This window comes from Melanerpes formicivorus, unplaced genomic scaffold (genome assembly GCF_026170545.1).
Source record: "Melanerpes formicivorus ecotype bairdi unplaced genomic scaffold, bMelFor1.0.p_v2 SCAF_41, whole genome shotgun sequence".
In the NCBI taxonomy this organism is placed as follows: Eukaryota; Metazoa; Chordata; class Aves; order Piciformes; family Picidae; genus Melanerpes; species Melanerpes formicivorus.
Genome location: NW_027142393.1, coordinates 4,960,380 through 4,985,237, shown reverse-complemented (window position 1 = coordinate 4,985,237; position 24,858 = coordinate 4,960,380). Strand labels below are relative to the sequence as shown.

At 48.7% G+C, this 24,858-nt stretch overlaps 1 protein-coding gene across 1 annotated transcript in view; it reads right to left on the bottom strand.

Moving 5' to 3' along the window:
• Positions 1-2,681: 2,681 nt before the first annotated feature.
• Positions 2,682-24,858, bottom strand: part of LRP1B (LDL receptor related protein 1B) — a 603,705-nt gene continuing 581,528 nt past the window's right edge. Inside the window, exons 87-91 of the mRNA XM_068158711.1 lie at positions 14,377-14,453; positions 10,672-10,762; positions 8,166-8,310; positions 7,073-7,171; positions 2,682-4,601 (exon numbers count right to left, since the gene is read on the bottom strand). Of these exons, the coding sequence (XP_068014812.1) occupies positions 4,461-4,601; positions 7,073-7,171; positions 8,166-8,310; positions 10,672-10,762; positions 14,377-14,453 (553 nt within the window). The 3' untranslated portion in view covers positions 2,682-4,460. The remainder of the gene's footprint in view (positions 4,602-7,072; positions 7,172-8,165; positions 8,311-10,671; positions 10,763-14,376; positions 14,454-24,858) is intronic.

Sequence of the window (24,858 nt, the reverse complement as noted above, 5' to 3'; positions counted from 1 at the left end):
AATGGCTCAGGCTGGAAGGGAGCTCAGAGCTCATCTCCAGCCTCCCCACCATGCCCAGGGACACCTCTCAACTACACTCAGCTGCTCAAGGCCTCATCCAGCCTGGCCTGCAGCACCCCCAGGCAGGAGGCAGCCACAGCCTCCCTGGGCAGCCTGTGCCAGAGGCTCAGCAGCCTCCTGCTGAACAACTTCTTCCACAGCTCCACTCTAACCCTGCTCTGCCTCAGCTTCAAACCATTCCCCCTTGGCCTGTCTCCAGACACCCTCAGGAGAAGTCTCTCTGCAGCCTTCCTGCAGGATCCCTTCAGGTCCTGGCAGGCAGCTCTGAGGTCCCCCTGGAGCCTTCTCTTCTGCAGGCTGCACAGCCCCAGCTCCCTCAGCCTGTGCTCACAGCAGAGCTGCTCCAGCCCTTGGAGCATCTTTGTGGCCTCCTCTGGACTTGCTCCAGCAGCTCTGTGTCTTTCTTGTGCTGGGATGATAGAACTTGACAATGAAACAATTGCTGTTGTATTAGAACCTTCTCCACAATCTGACTGGCAGACAATAAACCCAGGCAGAAGTTTCAGCTGCCTCCCACTGCAGAGCTGCCTTCTGCACACAGCAAGCCCCATGCCTGCCTTGGAAACGAAAGAGCCATTTACAAATGCACATCAAACTCTCAGCTGTGCTTCCCTGTGTGCCTATCAACAGGGCTGCACTCACCTTGGCTGTGCTGAATGCCTAAGCCAAGCAGCAAGAGCTGCATCCATCTCAATTTGTCATTTTGAACTTCTGGTGTCTTAATTTAGAGTTTATGCAGACCCTTGCAGGGAGCAAGAGACCTCTCCCAAGGCAGGGACTGCACTGCACTCTAGTTGTGTGTAACTCTACTGACTGCCAGAACCTCTCTGGGGGAAAAAGCAGATCCATCAGACACAATTCCATGGAGTGTGGCACAAGTGCTTTTTTCCCTTAGCACTTTAGTGTGTGTGGAGCTTCTCCGTTCAGCAAAGGACTTAAGAAGCTGGTTGGTGTGGAGCACATCACCATCCCCTTTAAGCTTCCAGGGTTATTTTTGTTCTGTTGAGTATAGCTGTGGGGAATAACAGCAAAGAGCAGGCCCAGAGCTGCATCCTGGTCACCCAGGAACCTGGAAGCATTCCTTAGCTGAAGAGCAAACAGGAACTGCACAGTGCCCTTCTGGCTTGGGTCTATCAGAGGTTCCATTGCCCTGAGTAACTTTAGTACCTGGCAGCTATGGAACCCACAAACTGATTCACATTGCTGAGAAAAATTATTAGTACCAGGGAAGAAAAATGTTACCCTGTGAAGGCAGTGAGGCAGCACAGCCCCAGCAGGTCACAGGGAAGGTCATTGGTGTCTTCAGGAGAGCCACGAGACAGAGCCTTGCACCTCCCCCTGAAGAGACAGATGTGTGCAGCACTGCTACAGGCACATCCACCCGGGCTCCTGTCCTGCAGGACCAGGCCAGCTCAAAGCACAGAGGGATCTGTGGCATTAATAACAGCAAGAAGGCTTTGGAAACGTAGCAAGTTTGAAAGGTTACAGAGTCACTTCCCTGAGCTGATGAGGATGCACACACAGGTTATTGATCAGCCTTTCACCCTCCTGCTCCTCGTGTGAGTTTGCACCGTTACAGAGCCTGGGGGTGCTGGGGCTGTTAGAGGACTGTGAGAAACAGCTCATGTGGAGACCCTTGGTAAAGCAAAACCCAAACAGACCCCACTGGGGATTATGAAACCAGAGAGTAAGCCACAGATCTTTAGGGCACAGCAGTGGCACAGCTCAGCATCTCCGCCAAAATTCTGCCTCTAAACTTCAGAGCAGATTCTGATCTAATGCCCAGTATCTAATGGCTCCACTGACAGCAGCTGTGTATTTCTGCAGCAAATGAGCAGATTTCATTGTGGTAAAAGGTATTCATGCTGCAGCAAGTGCAGGGTAAACACACACATCCTGCTCAAAGGAAAGAGGAGACATCACCATAGGCAATTTCACAAGGTCCAGGGAGGAGTTCAGATTTCAAACTCAGCAGACTAGACTAGACCAGACCAGGCTGGAAGAGACCTTCAAGATCATCAAGTCCAACCTATCACCCAACACCACCTAATCAACTAAACCATGGCACCAAGCACCCCATCAAGTCTCCTCCTGAACACCTGCAGGGATGGTGACTCCACCACCTTCTCAGGCAGCCCATCCCAATAATAACTCACGTTATTTGGACACCCAGCAACTAAGCTTCAGCTCCACCTGAGCACTGAAGAAGTGAAATCCTCTGCCAGCAAACAGACAGTGATGTTTCTGCAAAGCCCAGCTGCTGAGGCCTCACTACAAAAGCAACAGTGCAGAGCCTGAGGGCCAGGTCCAGCCCTGCTGATGCCACCAGAGTAAAGGCAGGACCTGTGCAGGCGTGGCAGGAAACTCTTTAGCAGAGCAGGGAATCCAACTGCTCTCCGGCTCCTTGGACAGGACATGCAGCCATGCACCTGCACCAACCAAACAGCTGCAGAGCTGCAGAGGCCTTAGCTGTAAAAAAGCCAAAGCTGGCATCAAGAGGAGGAGCTGTACAAAGTGAGTGCCCTGCCCTTCAGTCTGCTGTTCCTCAACCTGCATTGTCTACACTGACTTCAGAAATTAGGCCAAGAGACTGAGGAGTGAAGTATGGAGAGCTTCATTTAAATAAATCAGTCACCAATATGATTATTATTGGGTTTTTTTATAAAGTATTTAACACTTCATTGTAGAAACATAGGCAAAATGACTATTGTAACCCAAACAAGGAAAAAAATACTGTTCAATTTAAAAAAATGTACTGAAACCAGAACCTGCAAAAGTTTATGATATGCAGAACATTGTCCAAGCCCAAATCGCACTAGGGTTACAGAAACCAGGAGTTTAGAAAGGCCCCAGTATGGCAAAGTTTAGAAATAGGTAGTATGCATGCACAATAGTACAACAAAAACCTCTTATAAAACAGCAGGAGTTATCTTTGTAATGCTTGTACAAAGGGAATCAAGAGCAACCACAAACATGTCGAATCTGCTAGGTTAATAGATTATGAGAGCTAAAAGTCAGTCATGGCTAGCAGGGCAAGGAAGGGTCCTCCACAGGAGATGGGGGAAGAAGTCTTTTGTGCCTTTAGAGTTACGTAGAAAACATTTCGATCCAGTTCAGACCTGAAAGAGATCCTACCCTCTACTTCCATCCAAATCAAAAGAGGTGAGCCAGGTTTTGCCTCTGAGCGACAGCAGAGAGCAGCCCAGGTCACAGCCAGCGCTGGAAACCGGCACTGATGCTTCTCGCTTGCGGTAATTGGACTGGGACATTCAACACAGACTACAGAAACCGGGGCTTAGGCAAGGCTCCACTAACCAGCAGCTGGGGGCTGTTTTACCTCTGTGGTATCAGACTGTCCTCATGGAGAGAGACTGCTGTGTTTTGTGTCCTTTACCACCTTGGAGCAGGCAGGACTGCTTGGGGGCTGTCACACCGAATGCTGTGAGCGTCTGGGGGTGTGCTCAGGGTCTGGGGGTTGGGTTGTTTCCCTACTGCTCGGGGAATCATTAATCTGCATGGAATGCCTGTGACTAAGGTGACTAAGCAGGTAATGCACGTGTAGGCGGTGCGCTCTTGTGCTCTGGGGTGGCTACTGTCCTGCAGGGCTGTAGGAGGTCACAATGCTTTGTCCCACAGCAAGAAAGGGTTCAGTTTCCAAGCTGGATCGTCACTACGTTCTAGAAGGGTTGAATAAATACAGAGTTGTTTACAGGGTATATATGTTTAGTACTTCATCTACAGTCACGGGGAACAGAATCATCGTGCCCACGCAGGGCATTAGAGGTCTCTTTCTATAGTCTTGTTTACCTCTTGGCAACCTAAAGCCAATTCCAAAGCCAGCTCTGCTTCGTCTGAGGAGAGTTAGCGAGCTTTGCCAGGATCTGAAGAGAAACCGTACTGGGCACAAAGAAGAGAGCAGACCATTCAATCATTCTTTCACCACTGAAAATAAACAAAGGGACACACTGTACGACAGCTTCCAGACTACATCGGGGGAAAAGTGCAGCTACCATCCTCAGCCATTGAGCAGAACCAAAAGGAGTCCATGGAACAGAGATTGCTCGTGGTCACGCTACAAACGAATCCGCCGTTGGCCACGTTCACCGGTGCAGAGGTGTCTTCTCCCAGCAGCGCTGTGGTGAGTTGTACTGTAGTGCAGGTGGCTCTTCTGTCTTGCTTGGTGGGGTTGTTTTTTTTTTCTTTTTTTTTCTTTTTCTTCATAAAAATACCTTACAAATGGTCAGTCAAAAGTCATCAGCAAAAGAAAAACCCAGGAAACAACCGGCCGAACGGAACCCAGAGGTAATGCTGATGCCCAAACAATTAGAATACTGTCGGTACATAGAAAAGTAATCCTCGTGTTTTATACATTTATACAGAGTAGAAAAGGTACCAGCAGGCTATGCCACAGTCTCCCTTATGCCAAGATCTATTTTCTTTGGAAGGAGTTCTCTTCTCTCGTCGACGCTCGCTAAGGAGTTCCGACAGTGCTGCCCATCCACGTAGAGCTTGGCGTACACGGGGTTGGCGTAATTCGTGGGCTGCGGAGAGAGGAGGCACCCGTCAGAGCCCTGGGCCCGGCCGAGAGCCGAGCTCATGGCGATGGAAACGGCTCGGGTACGGCAAGGACAGGGCTGGACATACTGAAGAGGTCCCTGGGCTGCTGCAACCTGATGAGTTAATGATGTAGCTCGGGGTGAAGCGGGCGATGAGGCATGCTGTTAAAGTAAAGGCGGGGGTGACGCATGCAGTGGTGCTGTGGCATGAACCATGACACCAATGAAACCCAAAACCTTGCAAAACGCCTCTGGAGCTCACTTGCCCACCTCCCTACACTGGAGGCTTTCAGAGTAGGTATGGAGGAGCTTATAGAGAAGGTGCACTGTGAGGCCACGTGAGGAGAAAACTGCTGGCTACAGTTTCCATGGATTACCTGCTCTGAGCCATCAGCATCCCATCAATAGCTGACCAAGCTCTCCAGTTCTGTGGCCCAAATACACAGCAGGGTTTGACCAACCATTCAAGGCTTTTGTCATGCCAGTCACACTTGCATAACAAACCATCACAACTGCCAAGATGTCGTGGTGGGGACAGGCCGGGGAGTAACATTTCTGTCTACAGTTTTGGTGGCTTGGACTGGAATGAGAAAACAAACTCTCTGGAAATGAGTGGGATTTGAGCAGAGGACAAGGCAGGTTTGAACTCTGCAAAGCACTTCGGCAGGTCACAAGTCTGAGCCTGGCAGCACAGCAGGATGTGTGTGCACAAGAGGGTTCAGAACTCGCTCTGCTCTCGCCCTGCTGGGCAGGAAGCACTACCCAAGGTTTATCATGGAAACACCTCCACCAATTCCTTCCTACTGTGCCTTTGCTGTCTCCTAGAAGACCTTTGCTCTCCAACCAGATGTTCAGCTCTCTACCTACAACAACTAGAAAGAGGCCCCCGTGGCCAGCTCTTCCTCTTTCTCACAACCATTCAGCAGCACAGCTCTGCTTGCACAAATACTGAGCGGAGCACCAAGAAACTACCCCAAAAAGCTAAAATAATTAGGCTGCTGGGTACAGTAAGTGGCTAACCTTTCAGATAGCCACACCAGGAGCCTTCTTGACTTGCAGATATCCTGGGGACACCTTGGGTAACAGGGAATGGAAGATGTCTAGAATCTTAGCTCTTCCTAGACTCTTTCTTAGCTCCTCCTTTCCCTGCTGACCCAGACTCTTTCTGAGCCCTTAGGCTGGCTAATGACAGCAGTGCCTCAGCTAGTCAGTCAGAGTGCTCCCTGCTCCATCCATTCCAGGTGGCACAGTGATCAGCTGGTGTCCCACACTTCCCTGGGAGGGAGCCAGAAAGAGGTGAGTCACATTTGTTTAAAAGAAAGAGGAGGCAGAAGCTACTCCTCTCTGTCAGCAGAACAGGCAATCCACTGCTGCAGCACTTCCCTCAGCCCTACCTGCCTGCCCCCCATGGAATTAGGGATCTTTACATTTGTTGTAATGATTATAATCAGAAACTGAGGGAAATGAGGTTGGTGTCAGTTGGCAGGGGGTTTTATTTCATTGATAGTTATTATTAAAGATGATAGAAGAGAGACACTTGGCCTCTAAACAGTGTCTGATGGAGTTATTCAAATGACATATAATAGTAGGCTCTGCCTCTCAGTGTGCACTGATAGCATAAAGCAGCACAGTGAGGGACAGAGAGTAACTGGAGGGACTTTGACTTCAGAGCTGATGTTAGAGAAGGGCTCTCCAGCTTCCACCAGCCATGGCTCCGTGCTCCACCAGACATCCTGCACCCTGCACAAATCCTTAAAGCTCCAAAGAGAACAGATTACAAACCATGCAAGGATGCAAATGGCACAACAGATGAATATAGACTGAGGCACATGGAAATGAATGTCACATGGATGCTCCTTTTAAATGCTTTACATTTCAGGGGCTGTGAATGTCAGGCTAAATTGCTGTCACCATCTGATGCTTTAGAGGTAACTGCTCTGTGAGAAACGTTTATGAGGAGCTGACCCATCAAAGAAATGCCTTGCCAGTATTGAAGGAAACTCTTCATTTTGGAGGGCATCACATTCCTCTACAAGAAAAGGAGGTGTCTTTGGGAATGATCTGGGCACTTCCTTCAGTCTGAGAGCCATCACTAAGTGTGTGCAATCAGAGATTAACTAAGAGACACCACGATGCCTGGCCGAGAGTGTTTGGCTAAACACCTCAGGCTGTGGAGAAGCATTCCCATTGCTCCCTGCTTTTGCATTCCTTTGCAAAGGCATGTTTGCAGTTGTAGATCTTGGTGCACTGATAGGCACGGGTGAGATCTGGTATGCAGAGAGGAACCCTCCATTTCAAACAGAAAATGCATTCCTTGCTCCAGTCTTCTTTCCATGGAAAGAAGAACAAGGAGATTAAACCCAGAGAGAAACTGCCTCTATTCACAGCCGACACACAGACTGCCTCTGGCACGGGGCTGCGGTGGAATGAGATGGATTTGGGTCATCATTTCTCACCCCTGTTGATAGTGGTCCTTTCAAGTCAGAGTTTAGGTAGATTGATGGAGCTGTGTGGGGAAGCTTGAAGGCAGTGGGCCCTCCCCCTATGTATCTGGCCTGTGTAAACAGAAATGTTTAGTTTCTGTGCCATCCAAGCAACACCACCAGGCAGTGCACTGATTACAAATATCAGCTGAGAGTCACCCACAGTTAAAGCAATCCTCCTTACAGGTGTGCTTCAGCATGAAACGTTCTTGCCTTCAGTAAGAGAACAACATTCAGCATTTAAAACCATTTCCTCTCAAGGGTTTGAGCAGTAAGCACTGGCTGCTACTCCTCCTCCAGTGGGTACCTCCACTTCCAGCTTCCCTCTGGGACTCAGCACCCTGACTGTACAATTCAGAGCTGCCATTCCCAGAGCTAACAGCAATCCGGTGACTGCTTTGTCAGAGCCACCACAGAAGGATGGCTGCCCTTTGGTGTCTGCCTGATTACAGAGCTCTAGCAAAGATACCACAGCATTGCCCCTTCAGCCCATCTCACATCACTCAAGGAGCTCAGTCACCGAGAGTGCTGCCGTGGGACTGACAGCATCTTTCACAAGGAAATGATAACACCTCCCAGCCTCCTGTAAACATTTCATCTATCTCCCCAGCCAGCCTGCTGGATTCTTGATGCCTTGGGAAGTGTTCATCTCTGAAATAAGTCAGCCTCATATTTATGGACGCGCTCTGTCATGCCTCAGATGGCAGACTGTGCGCTAGCAGATCCCCACTCACTCTTTGCAGCCAGACTGCAAAGGCAGCCTGCAATCTGGCAGCTTAGGGCTGATGTGTCTGTGACAAAACCCTCGTTTTGTACTGTAGTTCTAACTCCACTGTGGCAAAATCCAAGCACTAGGGAAAACATCCCAAACATGCATCAGCAAGCATCAGACAGCCAACCAGCTGCTAATATCTGCATGGCATTTACTCTAATGAAACCTAATTTGCCTCTAGATTAATAACTACATCTAAGGATCATTTTCTAATGTTTCTATTAATTACAGTTAAAGCCAAACCCTTTGCAGAACAGAAGCAGTGGATTTGCAAGTAGAAAAAGAAAGCATTACCTTCTCTGCACTCACAGCAAAGTCTGAGGCTAAGAGACCACCTTCAGTGTGATCGTGGCCCACCTCATACATGTTGTATGATGGATTGCCAATTTCTACATTGATCCCTCCATTGATCATGGGCTGTCTTCTGATCGTTTTTGTCCTGTCATGCACACACACAAAGAAAAGAAGTGAGTCATTCTCCAAGTCATTTCGTGGATGATTCATCCTAAACTGGTACAAATTACACTTGATGTCTCTTTAATCGTTCAGACTGACAGGATGAAGAAGTGCTTCCTGCAGAGGCAGTTGGGAACCTCTTCCCTTCCCAACCAGAGCAGCAATCTCAGGCTCTGTGCAGATCTCACACAAGCTAGAAGCAGCAGCTTCTTGGTTTGCTCACTTTGGCTGGGGAGGTGAGAGTTCACCCCAAGTGCTCACCCATTGTCTGTGACCTGACTTCCTCCTCTCATGCCCAGATTTCCTTCACTTCCCAAGGAGAGCCTTGCAAACTCCCTGCAGGTTCCCTGCAGCACTGCAGGTGGAGCAGGCTTGAGCCAGGTTCCCGCTCTCCCTCTGCAATTAGTTGTCCCAAGTTGGTTGTAATCCGAGGAGGAGCAAAGGGTTTCATTACCCTGCATTAAAAATGGATGAACTTCTCATGGCTCCACTTTGTGCTCCCTGCCAGTGCTTACTGGAAAACTGAAGTTCAACTCCAGTTTTGTCCAGCCTCAATAAAAGAGAGTCTCTTGATTTTAACCTTGAGTTAAATATCAGCAAAGATAAGCCACGGAGCAAAGTTTTAGTGGCTGAGTTCAATTCTTTCAGCTAAGGAGGTGATCTTAGCTTGAGCAACTGAAATAGCCTCAAGGGGGTAATTTCTCCCAGTGCAATATGTTCCCTGGAACTACAAGAGAAGAGCAGGGAGTCGCAGGCAGGATGATAATAGCTGAGTCCCCCTTGTTTGGTTGAGAAAGATGCAGTCAGTCTCTGAGATCCAACACAGTGAAGGATCTGTGTTTTCCAGAGGTGGCACAGAAAGAACACCTCCTAAAACAGAATCACAGAATTGTCAGGGTTGGAAGGGACCTCAAGGATCAGCCAGTTCCAACCAAAATAAGCCTTTCTCTGGGGAGCAGGAGTGTTGAACACCTACACCTAGTTTGATGCTCGGCCTCTGAATAGATGAAAGTAGCTGAAAACACAAGGAGAGGTCTTTGCTGTGGTTAGCTCTGCTCCCCTAGTGAAGATCTATTATTTAGCAAACTGTTCTCAATAATTTAACCCACTTACAGAGCTGCCACTTGCTGTTCAGCATTTGGCTATGACTAAGCCTGGGTTTAGATCCAGCAGCATGCAGTGGCATTGGTGCAGCCTGGCTGGCTCCACTATGGCCAGGGAATGTATTTATCCTGTTGGCTTTTCAGAGAGCATTTAAAAATTAATGCCTGCTAATTAGCAGCAGGATTTCCAGGGAGATGCCATGTCTGATGCTAGTAACTCATGAGAGTCTTTCAGCCTGGAGGACTGAAACAGTCTCACAAATGGTCACATTTGCTGAAGCAGTCGATCACAGCTCTAAATGACTACGAAGTAAGACATGGCCACGGCTCCAGAGAAGGGAAAGCAGCTGCTCAAGAGAAAGGAAGGCAGGGCACCCAAGAGCAGCCAGCAGGCCTGAAGCAAGAGCTTTGCTCTCTGATTGCTACTCCAGGTCTTCCCTGGCTGGCCAGGTGCTTATTACTACGAATCTTTCCTTGTTAAATCTGCATCCCCACTAACATCACGTTCTCAGCACACAACTAAGTCAGCAGCTCTCTCAGGTGTCTTGCTTCCCCTGCCATCCAGCATGGCCAAAGTCAAAGCATCTGCTACACTCCCTAAGTTCAGTTATCAGCTCTGCTGCAGCTAAAGTCCAGGTGAATGAGATCCAGTGCTGGAGTTGGGCTTTCCTATGCAAGATGCTGCAGAAGGACAGCGACCATGACAAGGCTTGGGAGTCTACAGCAGAGTTTGCTTGGATGTTCACTGTAAGCATACAAAATGCAAGAGAACTAATCAAAGTAAATGAACTGAAACCAGAACCTGGGAGTGCTGCAGGGGCTCTGCCTGAGAGTATCTCCAGAAGTGAACAACAGTCATTGCACCAATCACATGCTTCCAAGGAGAGAATTAATGCTGGCTTCTAATTTCACTAAGCCTCTGGATGAAATTGAGAGCAAGTCTACAGACTTGGCAAGATGGAGCAAACTGGGTAAGGAAACCACTCCCTTTTCTTATCTACCATACCTGGAATATAAGCAATATAAGCACAGAAACCAGGCATGATTGCTCCAGCAAGAACCAAAGCATAACTCACTCACAGCATCCAGGAACAAGTTTGTTATGTTCTGATTTTGGGGGGGTTTGTTCTCAGTTTTCACTACCTGGCCAACATGGATGAAGAGAATTTTGCACATCCAAAAGATGCATGCAGGTACAATATTTACTCTTTTACTTCACACATCAACATAAAATGACTCACCTGCGTTTCCTTTTGCAAAGAAACAGTCCAATTACCAGAGTAGTGATCAAAGTCACCAGCAGAACAAGGGGGACAATGATTGCAATGCTTCCTACAGCAGAAAGAGGAGACATCAATGAATGCTCACAAGCTGCAGCTAATAATTTCTGCACAGTTACAAAGCACTGAAAGTAATTTAAAACCAACAATTCCTCTCCCCAGCAAACACAATTTCACGTGGTGGTTTGCACTGATCCAAGGTTTTAGTGTTCATAGAATCATCATAGAGCCCTGCAATGGCTCAGGCTGGAAGGGACCTCGGAGTTCATCTCCTTCAACCTCCTCACCATGCCCAGGGACACCTCTCAACTACTTGAAAAATTCAAATAGAATAGCATTAACCAGGTTGGAAAAGACCTTTGAGATCATGCACTCCAACCTCTCACCCAGCACCATCTGATCAACTCAACCATGGCACCAAGTGCCTCAGCCAGGCTCTTCCTAAACACCTCCAGGGATGGGGACTCCACCACCTAGGTTTAGACTCGAGGTGAGGAGGAAGTTCTTCACTGAGAGAGTCATTGGTCATTGGAATGTGCTGCCCAGGGAGGTGCTGGAGTCACCATCCCTGGAGGTGTTCAAGAGGAGATTGGACGTGGCACTTGGTGCCATGGTCTAGTCATGGGGTCTGTGGTGACAGCTTGGACTCGATGATCCTCGAGGTCCTTTCCAACCTAAGTTATAGTGTGATACTGTGATACCTCCCTGGGCAGCACATTCCAATGGCCAGTTACTCTTTCTGGGAAGGACTTCTTCCTAACATCCAGCCTAAACCTCCCCTGGCACAGCTTGAGACTGTGTCCTCTTGTTCTGGTGCTGGGTGCCTGGGAGAAGAGATCAACCTCCTCCTGGCTACAACCTCCCTTCAGGTAGTTGTAGAGAGCAATGAGGTCTCCCCTGAGCCTCCTCTTCTCCAGGCTAAGCAACCCCAGCTCCCTCAGCCTCTCCTCACAGGGCTGTGCTCCAGACCCCTCCCCAGCTTTGTTGCCCTTCTCTGGACACCTTCCAGACTCCAACCAGGGTGTCTGCCCTGCTGGTCTTCCCTCTAATCCTCACCCACAAGCACTCAACCCAATCATCCCTGATCTCCAGCTCAATGGCATCTAGTGCCTCCCTGATGTACAGGGCCACCCCTCCATCCCCTCTCCCTGGCCTGTCTCTCCTGAAGAGCCTGTAGCCATCAATTGCAGCGCTCCAGTCATGTGAGTTGTCCCACCATGTCTCTGTGATGGCAACCACATCATAACTTTCCTGCTGCAGCAAGGCTTCCAGCTCCTCTTGTTTGTTACCCATGCTGTGTGCACTAGTGCACATGCACTGCAGCTGGGCTGCTGCTTTCACCCCTGGCTCCAGCTTACCACCCTCAGACTCCTGTCTGGGGGGACTGGTTTCAGCCCCTTCCCCCCCTCAGCTGGTCAAGGCCTCATCCAGCCTGGCCTTCAACATCCCCAGGGAGAAGGCAGCCACAGCCTCCCTGGGCAGCCTGGGCCAGAGTCTCAATGCAATAAAAATCAAGGTGTACCAAAAAGCACTTTCCTGAACAAACCCAGAGCTTCCTTTTCTTGGATCCCAATCTACCTTGGGCTAATCCCCTGCTCTCATTTGCAGCATATGGAGGTGTCTGGAGCTGCTGAACAATTTGGAATGGAGTGGCCACAGCCATTCATCTTCAGCAGTTTCTTTAAATCACACAACTCCTAATTGAAAATATTCAGCAGAATTCCATTCCTAGCAGCAGTGTGCATCTGCTGCCTTGACTTGTGGGCACAGGAGAGGCAGCAAGCAATATTCATCTCTAGCTGGTTGGTGTATTCCTGCATTTTACTGCACTGCACTTGAGAGCCAATAATTTTGTTATGTTGATACAGGCAATGAAGGGAACTACAATAATGCTTAATGTAGCAGAAAAACAGTGCCCAGAGCACACTGCAGAGGAGGGAGCAGAGAGGAAGAAAATGGCCTCAGCATCACTTTGGCAGATCACTGAAAGGACACTACCTGCAAAAATAGGGTCAGCAACTGGCCCCCTCTAAGAGTTTCCCAGTTTGATGGAAGTGTCTGGCAATAAAGCAATACAAGCAGCAAACCTCTCTGCTATAATAGGGTGGCCTTTCTAAACAACAGGACTCCAGTGGAGGGGCAGTGTGGAAGGACAAACATTGCCTTTAGGTCACACTCCTGAACTGGTGGAAATAAACTGTTGCTGCTTGCTTTGTTGCTGCTACATTTACTCATCTGTTAAAAGAGGTAAGCTGGTGGCAATTTCTGTCCTACATTAAGTACAGTCTAAATAAAGAACTAAATAAAGAAGGAGATGCCTTGAATTCTGCCTGGAGGCTTACTGGGAACCAAGTCAGGCTGTCAGAGGCCTGAAAGGAAGCACAGCTGAATAAAAGCGTGCAGCACCCTGAGTTCGCTGCAGGTTAAGAAGCCTCAGCTTGTAAAGGGTGCTACAACAATGTGGTCTGGAGATGGCCCTTGATAAACAACTGGGTAAAGCCCTATCCTCATGGGGAAAAAAAGCAAAGGAAAAGTGAAAATAGGGGAAAACCAACCAACCATCCAACCAACCATCCAACCAACAACACCCCAAGCTCATTTTGTCTTGGGAGGGAAACGTTCAAGAATGTGCTGAGACTCTGGCCCAGGCTGCCCAGGGAGGCTGTGGCTGCCTCCTGCCTGGGGGTGTTGCAGACCAGGCTGGATGAGGCCCTGAGCAGCTGAGCCTAGCTGCTCAAGTGTCCCTGCTCATGGTGGGGAGGTTGGGGTAGATGAGCTCTGAGGTCCTTTCTAACCTGAGCCATCCTGTGAAGAACCCCCTCCTCCCTCCCCTGGAAAGCAGCCCAGTGGGCATGCATTGCTGTTGGGTGATCATGGTGCAGCCTGGGCTCTGGCAGCAAGCCCCAGCAGCATCCATTTACCCAGACCCCAGCAGGTATCTGCTCAGTGTGAAGTACTGAGCAGTCCTGGCTGCTCTTTTGCCCTTTTCCAGCTTGCAAGTGTAGTTTCACTGGACTGGGTGGCCAGGATTTCATCTGAGCATCAGGCTGACCTGGCCAGGGGGTGACTCATTTTAGTGCTCTGGTTGGGTTAACTGAGCAAGAGACAGAGCAGGGCACCACCAGCACACTTGATGCACCCACAGGGAGCTCTGGCCAGCTTAAACCTCCAGTGGTGTAGCAATGCCATCCTTCCATGCTTACATGTGTGCTTAGAAACTACAACAGGAGCTGTTCTCACTCTTGGCAAGCCACGGCCCAAGCCACTGCAGACAGCCAGTGCTAGAGTTATGAACCACTTACAACTCTCTTTTTGATGCTTTCAGTAGGACTTTAATGGTCAGAGGTCTCCTACTAGGTCTCTGCACAGCAGAGATATTGCCCAGTGCTGGCCACTTGATACAACTGCTTCAAGAAAAGTGCAGCCTAGTCTTGAGGCAGTGAGAGCCTCAGTCATGTGGCTTGCATCCCAACCACCTCACAAACCATCAGTCAGAAGGGCAGAGAGCTACATTTCTTGTTTCCCCCCTTCTTACACAAACAAGCAAACATCTCCAGAGGCAGCCAGGACAGTTCATGACACACACACGTGCCAAACCATCACCAGGTTGAAATTCCTGAGCTGAGGCAGATCTGACAAGGGCTAGCAGTTATCTGAGGTACTTACTTGTGCTGATGTTCTCAGACTTGCTGCTTTTGGGAGCTGGCCTCTCACACTGCGTGCCTGACCAGTTGGCTGAACATCTAAAAGGATCCAATGAAGATGGTAGAGTTAATAGATGTCAGCTATTAACACACCAACCCAGCAAAGAGACCACCAGCACCTTCTCAGGAGCTACATGAATGACAACAGTGATTCTACAAACTAAACCACAAGCTTCATGGAAGGAGAGAGCAGCAGACTGCCATGGCACTGACAACACTGAGTACAACACTGAGTACAGCACTCTGAGTACAACACCCTGAGTACAACACTCTGAGTACAGCTTTAGACTGCAGCCTTGCAACTTCAGTTTCTGTTACTACCACTGCAACCCTCACTCCAGAGTCCTTTTCTAACACTGGTGTAGCAGAACAGCAGGCATGATCTCCAGGATATTGATGTGCTGTGACACCACCTGCCTCCCACAATGCAGTAATGGACCCTGGGGCTGGATCCACAGCCAGTGTAGCCTAGCAGGACTGATTTGCTAAGGGGTTTTACTTGCACCACATTCATTGAGGGCTTTGATCTAGAAGCTGCAAGAGCCATGTTCATTTTGCACAGAGCATATCTGACTGGAGATTAACTACTCCATGCACCCAGTAAGCTGCTGCATCCATCCCAGTCATCTCCTCCCACAGTTCTTCTGTCCCCTTTGCTCTGGATAATGCAAAGTTTTCTCCAGAATCTCTCCTTCTGGCTTGGCTGTAATAACTGACTTGAGCAATGAAGACTGATCTTCATCAATTAACTGAACTTCTCCTTTGCTTTGGGTCTTCAACATTTTCCTCAGAATTGTGCAGTTTGATGGCTCTGTCTGTGTAAGTTCTGCACTGCAGATGTACTTGCAGGAGCCTGTGCATGTGTGTGTGAGTCAAAGCACAAAGAGCTGTCCTGCAGGGACAGGAGTGTCTCCTGGCTCCAGCGGGCTCTGAAGGCTGTAGGTGCTCAGAACACTTGTTTAGGGAGCCAGGTGCCTGGGGCAGTGCACAGTTCTGCTCTAACCTCCTCATGTGAGTCTCCACATGCCAATGTTTCCTCTGGCAGGACTCAGAATGCTCTCCATGCATGCAAGCAAACACAAGGAGCGATGCAGGCTCAGCAAACCCATCGAAAATGGAAACAACTCCCTCAAGGAGATCCAATTGCTTATCCATCCTGCTGTAAATATGATTAACTTTACTACACAAGCTCAGACTCCTCTTGTGGAAGCAGCAGGAAGCCTCCACTTTCCAGCTCCCTCTGCTGCATATCGTGCAAGGAATTGCACTTTTCCCAAGGACTTCTGAATTATTGATGAGTTTCAACCTGGGTTACTGCTAAGCAAGTGCAACAGAGCACTCCTGGCACGCAGTTCCAAGAGCTGCTGTGAGCTGCTGCCCTTCTAAGGGTTTAACAAACCACGGAGTTCAGGAGTGGACATGCTTAAGGACTGACATTGGTCTGGAACAGAGAGTTGGAGGAGGTACAAAATATTCCAGGAAGAAAAGGGAATCCTTACAGGAGAGCCCTAGATGCCTTTGCTGATGGTGGCTTTGGACTCTTTTGTCTTGGCAGATCAGTGCAGAGACAGTTTCTCTCTGCTCCTACACCTACTCCAGCACAATCCTGCACTCAGTGAAATTTCTCCTCTGGGTTTCACACCAAGGTTGGAATTCTGGGGGGAACTAATGCCATGTTTTGCTATCTTATCTAAATCCCATGTTTGATATCTTAGCTTATGAAGGTGCTCAACTCAAACCCTACAGAGGTAAGGCACAGATGGTCTTTACAGAGATGCTTATCAAAGATGGTCTTTAAAAACATGTTTATCACCTGAGAGTTGATTCAAAATTGCCCACACAACAGACAGCCTGCATCAGAATTCAGCCAGTAGTGCTTGTGTGTTGGGGTAATTCTGTTGACTGAGATAAGGTAGGCACAGATGAATGTCCTCACTGCAGAGGAGCCCCCCAGTTACTAACCAGCCACACAGAGTTTGGCTTGCAGTGCTACGTCTTCAAACTGAAACCAACAGACATCTCCACTTGCTTAGCACCACTGCAGCACTCAGCTCACTTGGAGCAGAGGATTTGAATCTTTCAAACCATGCACCTGAATTCCTTCTTTACAAATCCCTTTCCAGCAGTTATACCACCCTGAGATGCTTGCCCTGACAGCCCAATTCAATAACATACTGGTCAGGGAACTTTGTTTTTCATCAGGTCACTGTTCAGCATCTGGCTGCAAAAGAACTGTCTCTGTCCCCTTGGGATGATCCTGCTGGGATCCAAACTGTTGGCATGTGACAAGCAGGAAGGAAAGCCTTCCTGTTTCTTACTGCAAGTTCTGCATCACTGCTGTTAGGGGCTTCAGCTCAGGTGATTAAAGCTTGTTCCAAGAGGCTGTCTGCATTTAGTACTCCATTAGTGGAAGGGAAAGATGTCTTGGGGAGTTAGAGGTTATCCTAACTTTGTACTAAAATGGTCACATGCAAAGTTTCAAATGCTTCTGCTGTGCAAGGGAATCATTACCATAAATCTGTCTTGAAAGAGCTAAAGGATATGAGGTAGTGAGACCAGCAAAAGGATCCCTGTGGAGCATGCACGGGTGGGCTTGTGAGCAAATGGTGTGTAATGTACAATGATGCTCCTCAAACTCCTCCAGCAGATAGGACACCACACCAGCTGGAGGGGAGAGAAATCCTCCAGCTGTATATGTAGTAAACAGAGCAACAAACCCAGGTAAGAATATTTGCCTTCCTTTCCCTATCTGGGCATTGTAAAAGTCAGCAGCACTGAAACCCTTCTGAGGTATCTGAGAAAAATCTCCTAACAACACAGCAGCTCCTTGGCACTTCAGTGTCAGATCTCCCCCAGTGCTTGCTGGTTCCAATAAATTGGATGGGACTGAAGCTGGCAGGGTGGCAGTGATTGCCTTCTATACTCAGGGGTAAAATGACTGTCCTTTTATGGTCCAGCAAGCTAGTAAAGACTTGTCTTGGGCAGGCAGAGGAGAGAGAGGAAAAAAGCCCAGGGGAAAGGCATGCTGCCTGCAAGGGAATTTGACACAGAAGGTTAGCCACGAGCAGGCACGGGAGCGAGGAGGGGGCTGGGACATGGGAAGATGGGAACTGAGCAGATCCTGACCAGCCTCACTTTGCTCCAAATAGCAATAGTGGTTTTAATCACAACACTTCTGAGATGAGCTCATTTACACTCAGCCTGCTCAGCACCTAGCACGGGAAGTGACTTCTGGTTGAGTTTGATACACAGCCCCTTGTACCTTCCCAAACCACCGACACCAGGAGCTGCTCTGCAGCACTGCCAACAGCTGTGGGGAGTCAGGGAGAGGACATCTGCAGCACAGCAAACAAAAAGACACTAAGGAAACAGGACTACAGAAAGCCCCTGGTTCTGCTGAAGACGTTATCAAGAACCATGAGGAAAGGACAGAGCTAGTGGGTACTCTGAGCTCCACATCAACACATGCAGGTGGAAGGAGATGGGAGCTTGGCAGGGAAGCAGGTGAGTGGTGCAAGGCACTATGGTGAACATCTTAGGGTGCAGGCCTGTGTCTTCCAACAGGACTGATGAACAGATCAAAGAGTAACTACCAGAGAGAAGGTTGATGCAAACCCAGAGAGAGGATGCAATAATCCAAGGCTGCAGCTGGGCTGCTGGCAAGGCCATTAATAAAAGCATGCTGCAGCTCTCTCACTCAGTCCTGTGCTCACAGAGAGATGGCTGCTTGGGAAATGCATTCTGAGGCACACACTGCCTGCGTGAGGGGAATGCCTGATTTCAAGGAAGCAGGGTTACAGAGGAGAGATGATGTCAAATGTTCACCTCAGCTTCTGCAGATGTCCCTCTTGTAACGAGGGAGAGGCAGAATGAAGATATTTACAGTTCAGAAACTGGCCATGCAGTTGGCACAGACTCTATTAATGAGAGGAAATGTCTCTTCTCTGGCTTTGTGCAACCCTTACAGGTCAGTGCACTGAAGCACTCTAAACTCAATTACATGGGCACTTGACCACAAGGAACCATTTGACTGTAAAATGTCTGAACAAATAGACAAAACTAATAAAAAAGATAATTTGGTGGCACTGTGCCATTTCAGTTTATTTTTTCCCTCTTCCCCCCTCTCCTCCCCTCCAACCTCTTTTTATCATGCCAAAGGCATTGTCATAATAACACAATATAGCACAGATAATATACACTTGAAAGTGCTTGAGTAGACAACTGCTCTCCAGTTCAGTCTGCCAGTGTGGAGCAAACACTGACAGAAAGCAGTGCTGGAAGATTAGCCTGGAAGTACATCAGGATTTGGGAACAGTTACTACAAATTGGAGGTGGAAGGGGAAGGGACAAATGTCTTGGACAGAGGTCGGACTCAGTGATCTCCGGAGGTCCCGTGGCGTTTCCTGCCTATAAATGATATTCCTTCACAGCACAAAGCCATTGGCTGACTTTGCTTTTCTTTCCAGTCAGGACACAGTCAAATTTCACAGTATCACAGTACCACCGAGGTTGGAAGAGACCTCAAACATCATCCAGTCCAACCTGTCACCACAGAGCTCATGACCAGACCATGGCACCAAGTGCCACATCCAGTCCCCTCTTGAACACCTCCAGGGATGGTGACTCCACCACCTCCCTGGGCAGCACATTCCAATGGCTAACAACTGCCTCTGTGAAGAACTTTCTCCTCACCTCCAGCCTAAACCTCCCCTGGCACAGCTTGAGACTGTGTCCTCTTGTTCTGGTGCTGCTTGCCTGGGAGAAGAGACCAACCCCCTCCTGGCTACAACCTCCCTTCAGGTAGTTGTAGAGAGCAATGAGGTCTCCCCTGAGCCTCCTCTTCTCCAGGCTAAGCAACCCCAGCTCCCTCAGCCTCTCCTCACAGGGCTGTGCTCAAGGCTATTGAAAGCTTCCAGCCTCAGGAGTTTGTGTAACACTTCTGTTAAAATGCCACTGGAGCACATCCCATCATTGCTGCTAAAACTGCTTGGAAGACAAGAGAGCAGCTGGATTGTAATTATTTACTATCTGGGTTCAACTGCATTGAAAGAGAGGAGTCAGAACAATCCTCCTCTTCCCTCAGTCCCTGTGGGATGACACAAGATAACAACATCCTTGCACTAACCCCAGTCACTGAGCTCTCCCTTCCAACAATGCAGCAGCACTGTTGGGGCCGTGCTTTTGCCACACAGGGGGCTGGTAGCACAGGATTATGCCCACAGGCAAACCTCAAAGACACAAACAACTTTGATAACACCAAAAGAGCAAAGCCCCCACCCCAGCTTTGATCACCAGCACATCTGGTACCTCCTCCTTGACTCTGGGGTTTAATTACTTTCAACTAATGTTTCAAAGATGATTTTGTGCATGAAGAAAACATCTCTGAGTGGTTTTGTCTGATCAGCATCACTTGGTACCTTTGTGAGGAAAGCCAGGTGAGGGGATTCCATGCAGAAGCTAAGGGATAGAAAGTCTATGATGTCAGTTGAAAATGAAAGGCAGATTGGCCAGCAATTCAGGACAGGAAGCACAGGACAATTGTATCACCCCAAAGCAGGCAGAACAACAGAAAACTGCTTCTGAAGCAGCTGAAGAAGCTTACATTTAGTAACAACATAGAAGAAAAAATCAAATGTGACTTCAAATGAGAGCTTTAACTTGCCCGTGGCGTTCCTATATGCAAATCATCATTCCCAGTTGCTGCATGGTGTTCACTGCCAAAGAGAGAGCTGCAGCTGCAGTTCAGCCCCCATCACCCCAGGGTAGCAGCTGAGGGTCACCAACCTCCATGCTCTTAGCAGTGTGTGCACGGTACCTGTGCTGCACAAGTATCAGTCCTCACATAGAGTAAACATATAAGGATTAAGCATGTCCAGATGACTACTACTGTAGTGACACTGCACTGAGCAACAAGGAAAAGCAGAGGGTAGAAGGAGAATGAGCAATGGGCACATGCCAAACTCTGCTCTTCTCTCCTGGGAGAGGCAAAGCAAGCAGCGATGTGCAGCAGCAGCTACCATGCAAGTGTGAGCCAAACACTGGTAAATGTGCACTGAAAATACACAAACTCCTCTTTTTCCAGGGTCCTCTCATTCTTTCCTTTCACTGCCACTCTTCAGACATCTCTTTGCATTTAACTTCTGAGCTAATAGCAGTTCGTGGCACAGGCTGAGTGAAAGAGCTACAATGTAAAGCTGAGCCATGCTGCTCATGTCCAAGACGTTTCTAACACAGGGATTTAACTTGGCAAAGCAAGCTCTCAGAGAGCTAGCACAATCCTGGGAAGGTCCTGTTGGAATGGTAATTGGGGAGCTCATTGCACATAGCCCAGGAAGTCACACGGAGAATGTTTGATGCAAGATGCTTGATCAGATTCTGTGCTCTCTTACACTGCCTGCCATGGCTACAGCTGCCTCCTTCTCTTCACCTTCTCAGCACTGCAATGGTTCCATGCTGCCTTCTGCTCAGCCTTCAGAAGCTCCCAGCCAGGGGACTGCCCAGTGCAGTCTCTTTCCTGCCCACAAGTGCACTGTGGATGTGCCTTAACCTTCGTTCTGAGGAGGCTGGCCAGCTCCATTTAGGAGCTTTACATTTACTTAGGAGCTTGCACCTACTCACAGCTTCCTGTTATGGCTTGGAAGGGATGTTCTCTCCCCTCTCGTTCACTCCTGTCTTTAACCTACTCAGTCTCCTTCCACCCTTCACTTTGCAGTTCTGCTTTCATTCAAGCCCCTGTGCCACATGTGCCTTTTAATTAATCTGAAAGACCACTGACTTCTCCATCTAATTTGCTCTCAAAGTCATGCATCTACTCACTGCAAGCAATTAAACCATCCCTGATGACTCTCACTTCATGATAGCAGAACTGATCTTCATTCTAACACAGAAATGCACCAACTACAGCCTGGAGCTCTCTGAAGAGCCAACACCTCTAGCAACAGGCAACTAATTCAATGCTCTACATTATCCTCTGGATTCCTCTCTGTTTCTGCTGACACTTGGGAAGCAGAGGCTCTGGACAATAGACACACAGAACTGCACTCACCTCTGTGCAACAAGCAACATAAGGAGGAATAAATTACTCTCCCTTTAATCAGCCAGGATAATGGAATCTTCCTTATTTCACCTTAAAGTCCTCAGCCACAGTCAGGAAGCATTGCTCAAGACCATCCCTTTACATTTAGTTGGCTGCAGAAAATGGTCAATCCAATTTCTATCTTCTACCTGTTTTGACTGTAAACATCCAAGAGAAATTCTCTTGCACTGTATTTCTCTAATGCCTAGCACGGGGGGCGTGATTTGATGACATTTATTTGCAGATGATAATAACAGTCACAGATGGCAGCTCCTGCCAGACAAATGATAGTAATACAAACAAAATGATGGAGTGAGAGCAAGCCACAGCCACACTGAAGGTGTGAAAGACAGAGAGCTGGGAAATATTCTGTACTACAGACGTTGGCAGAGCACTGCCTTCCTTGCAACCAGCAGCTGGCCTGGGTAGCTGAAAGTTCTGATTTGTCCTGCCTCCACTGGTGTAACAAAAATGTATCACCTCCCCCCACACCTTGATAATCACTAACCCAGAAGACAGACTGACAGAAGACACTGACAGCTGAAAGAACTGACAGTTAGCAAGAGCTGAGTGCTTGTGAAATAAATGGGAAAGGGAGGTCTTGATTATTTCCCATCTGAATCTGATCTCCTCTTCATTCTGTTCTCAGTGGATCTGTGCTGGAGCCACCCAGACATAGCTCATGTGCTGCTATATCACAGAATCATTCAGGCTGGAAAAGACTCTTGAGGTCCAACCACTGACCCTACTTTACCAAGTTCACCACTAAACCATATTGCTAAGCACCACATCTAAACCACCTTTAAACATCTCCAGGGATGGTGACCCATCTCCTCCCTGGGCAGCCTGTTCCAGGGCCTCACCGCTCTTGCAGGAAAGAACTTTTCCCAGTCTGTAGCCTAAACATCCCCTGGTGCAGCTTGAGGCCATTCCCTGTTGTTCTATCACTACCAACAAGTGAGAAGAGCCCAGCACCTACCTCTGTCTATTGTCCTTTCAGGCAGTTGTAGAGGGAGACAAAGTCTTCCCACAGCCTCCTCTTCCTCAGACTAAACAGCCCCAGCTCCCTCAGCTACTCTTCATCAGACTCATTCTCTAGGCCCTTCACCAGCTCAGTTGCTCTTCTTTGCACCCACTCCAGCTCCTCAATGTCCTTCTTGCACTGAGGTGCCCAAAGCTGTCACATCACAAATGCCACCAGCCCAACCTGTTAGTGAGCAGCACTAAAGATATCCTTGAAGACCTCAGCCTGTGAGTACTAAAGAGAGTGACTGCATGAGGGAAGGCTTTCTTAAGAGACACCCCCAGTGATAAGTTTGGCAGAAAAGGTCAGGACCTCTGATATAAAACTCTCTCACAACCTTTGTTATGGAGCAAGGACAATAAAGGCAGAGGGGAAAATGCTCTTTGCATTGCTAAGAACAATGCTAAGAGTTAACAGACTTGACAGTGTAGGGCCTTGTACCCAATGAGGCACCACAGTACATCCTGCACCCTTTAGAGCCTGACTGAGCATTCACAGAACAACAAAATCAGAGTGCTTGGGGTTGGGAGGGACCTCCAGAGATCACCCAGTCCAACCCCCCTGCCAGAGGAGGGCACCCAGGGCAGGGCACCCAGGAACACATCCAGGGGGGGTTGGAAAGGCTCCAGAGCAGGAGACTCCACAACCTCTCTGGGCAGCCTGCTCCAGGGCTCTGCCACCCTCACAGGGACAAAGGTTTCCCTCCTGTTCCTGTGGCTCCTCCTCTGCTGCAGCTTACCCCCAGTGCCCCTTGTGCTGTCCTTGGACAGCCCTGAGCAGAGCCTGGCTCCAGCCCTGCACATCTTGATCCCCAGCAATGAGGGCAGCCCTCAGGCTCCTCTGCTCCAAGCCCCAGCTCCCTCAGCCTGTGCTCCCAGGGAGATGTTCCACTGCCTGCAGCAGCTCTGTGGCTCTGAGCTGGACTCTCTCAAGCAGTTCCCTGAGGTCCTTCAAGCAGTTCCCTGTCCTCCCTGACCTGAGTGACCATTTCACTGCAACTGGAGACCCAACTTCACCAAATGTTCCTTTTCCAGTAGCTCATATGCAGTCCTAGTGAAACCTTACCTCATTCTTAAGCTGGTTAGGTGAAACACACAACTGTTTGTGGAACTGATACTTAAAAAGAACTAGAGATAGGAAAACAAAATACAAACACACCCTGCCAGCATCAGCTGGTAAGAGGAGAGTCTGCTCTCCCAGGCTTCAAGCTCCTCTGTATAATTATGGGGTTAGTGTTGCCCTTTAGAACAGAGAAATCTAACTCTCTCTTGTCTTCACTGAATGATAATAAGGGCTTCATTATGTGTAAGTTCTGCACTCCCAGCTGATCTGGCTCTGAGAGAGAGAGGAGCTCTTGCTGAATGCCCAGAAACCCAGCCCTTGCTACTTGTTCTAAGGATCACCCACCTGTGCATTGGAGTGCCTGGGCACTGCCACTGCTGCCCACCAGCCAACCACAGCACAGCCCCACAGCAGCCTGTGTGTTCAGAAGCCATGCACTGAGATGAGATGGGATCCAAGCTGTTGGAGTTCCATACATCACTCCAAGCCTAGGGCTTTGCCTTGTGATTCCAGTTCTGATTTTGCAGCACAGCTGTTGAGTAAAGCTCTGCTGCTCTCGTTGGGATTCAGTTCTCTGGCTGTCTCTGCCTCACAGCATTTTCAGAGACTAAAGCTGCTTCCTTTCCTGATGAGGATTAAAACTCTGCCTTTAAGAAACAGACCTTAAATGCTTCAGGGAAATACAGCATTCAAATGTACCCAGTTTATACTTCTCCTCTTTGGTTTGCTTGTCAAGGGAGAAGTCAATGTTACAATGCAGCTCACACAGGTTTCTTTAAGAGTCTCTGTCTGACAGCATTATTACAATAAAGTTAGCAATGAGGTTTAGGAATACAAGTTCAGTTCCTGCAGTGGTCCCTAAATAGCTTTTCTGTTCCTTTCCCTGTATAGATAAGAAGCAGGAGCTCAGTTCTGGGCTGCAGAACGTGTGCGATGCCACGCTGCTAAACCTTATGCTGTGCAGGATTAGCTTGCTAAAATCTCTCCAAACAGGGACAATAAAAAGCCAAGTGGCATCTTCAGCATTTTCAACTGACTCACTGGAAGTAAAGCTCTTGATTTCTCCCTCTAACGACATGGACACTCCAGAAGTGTGCTTAAACACCCTCATCAGTGCCGCTCCCAGAGGGTCAGTGTGTGCCAGAGCAAGGAGCCCCCAGCCTGAGCCTGTGGGATGCATGTGAATGTGCATGAGTGGAGCCAATGAGCTGTGGCCTGAAATGATGTCACGGGATGTGCAGCATTAAGTGGAAGGTTAAACCTACTTGCATCTCGGTTCATTA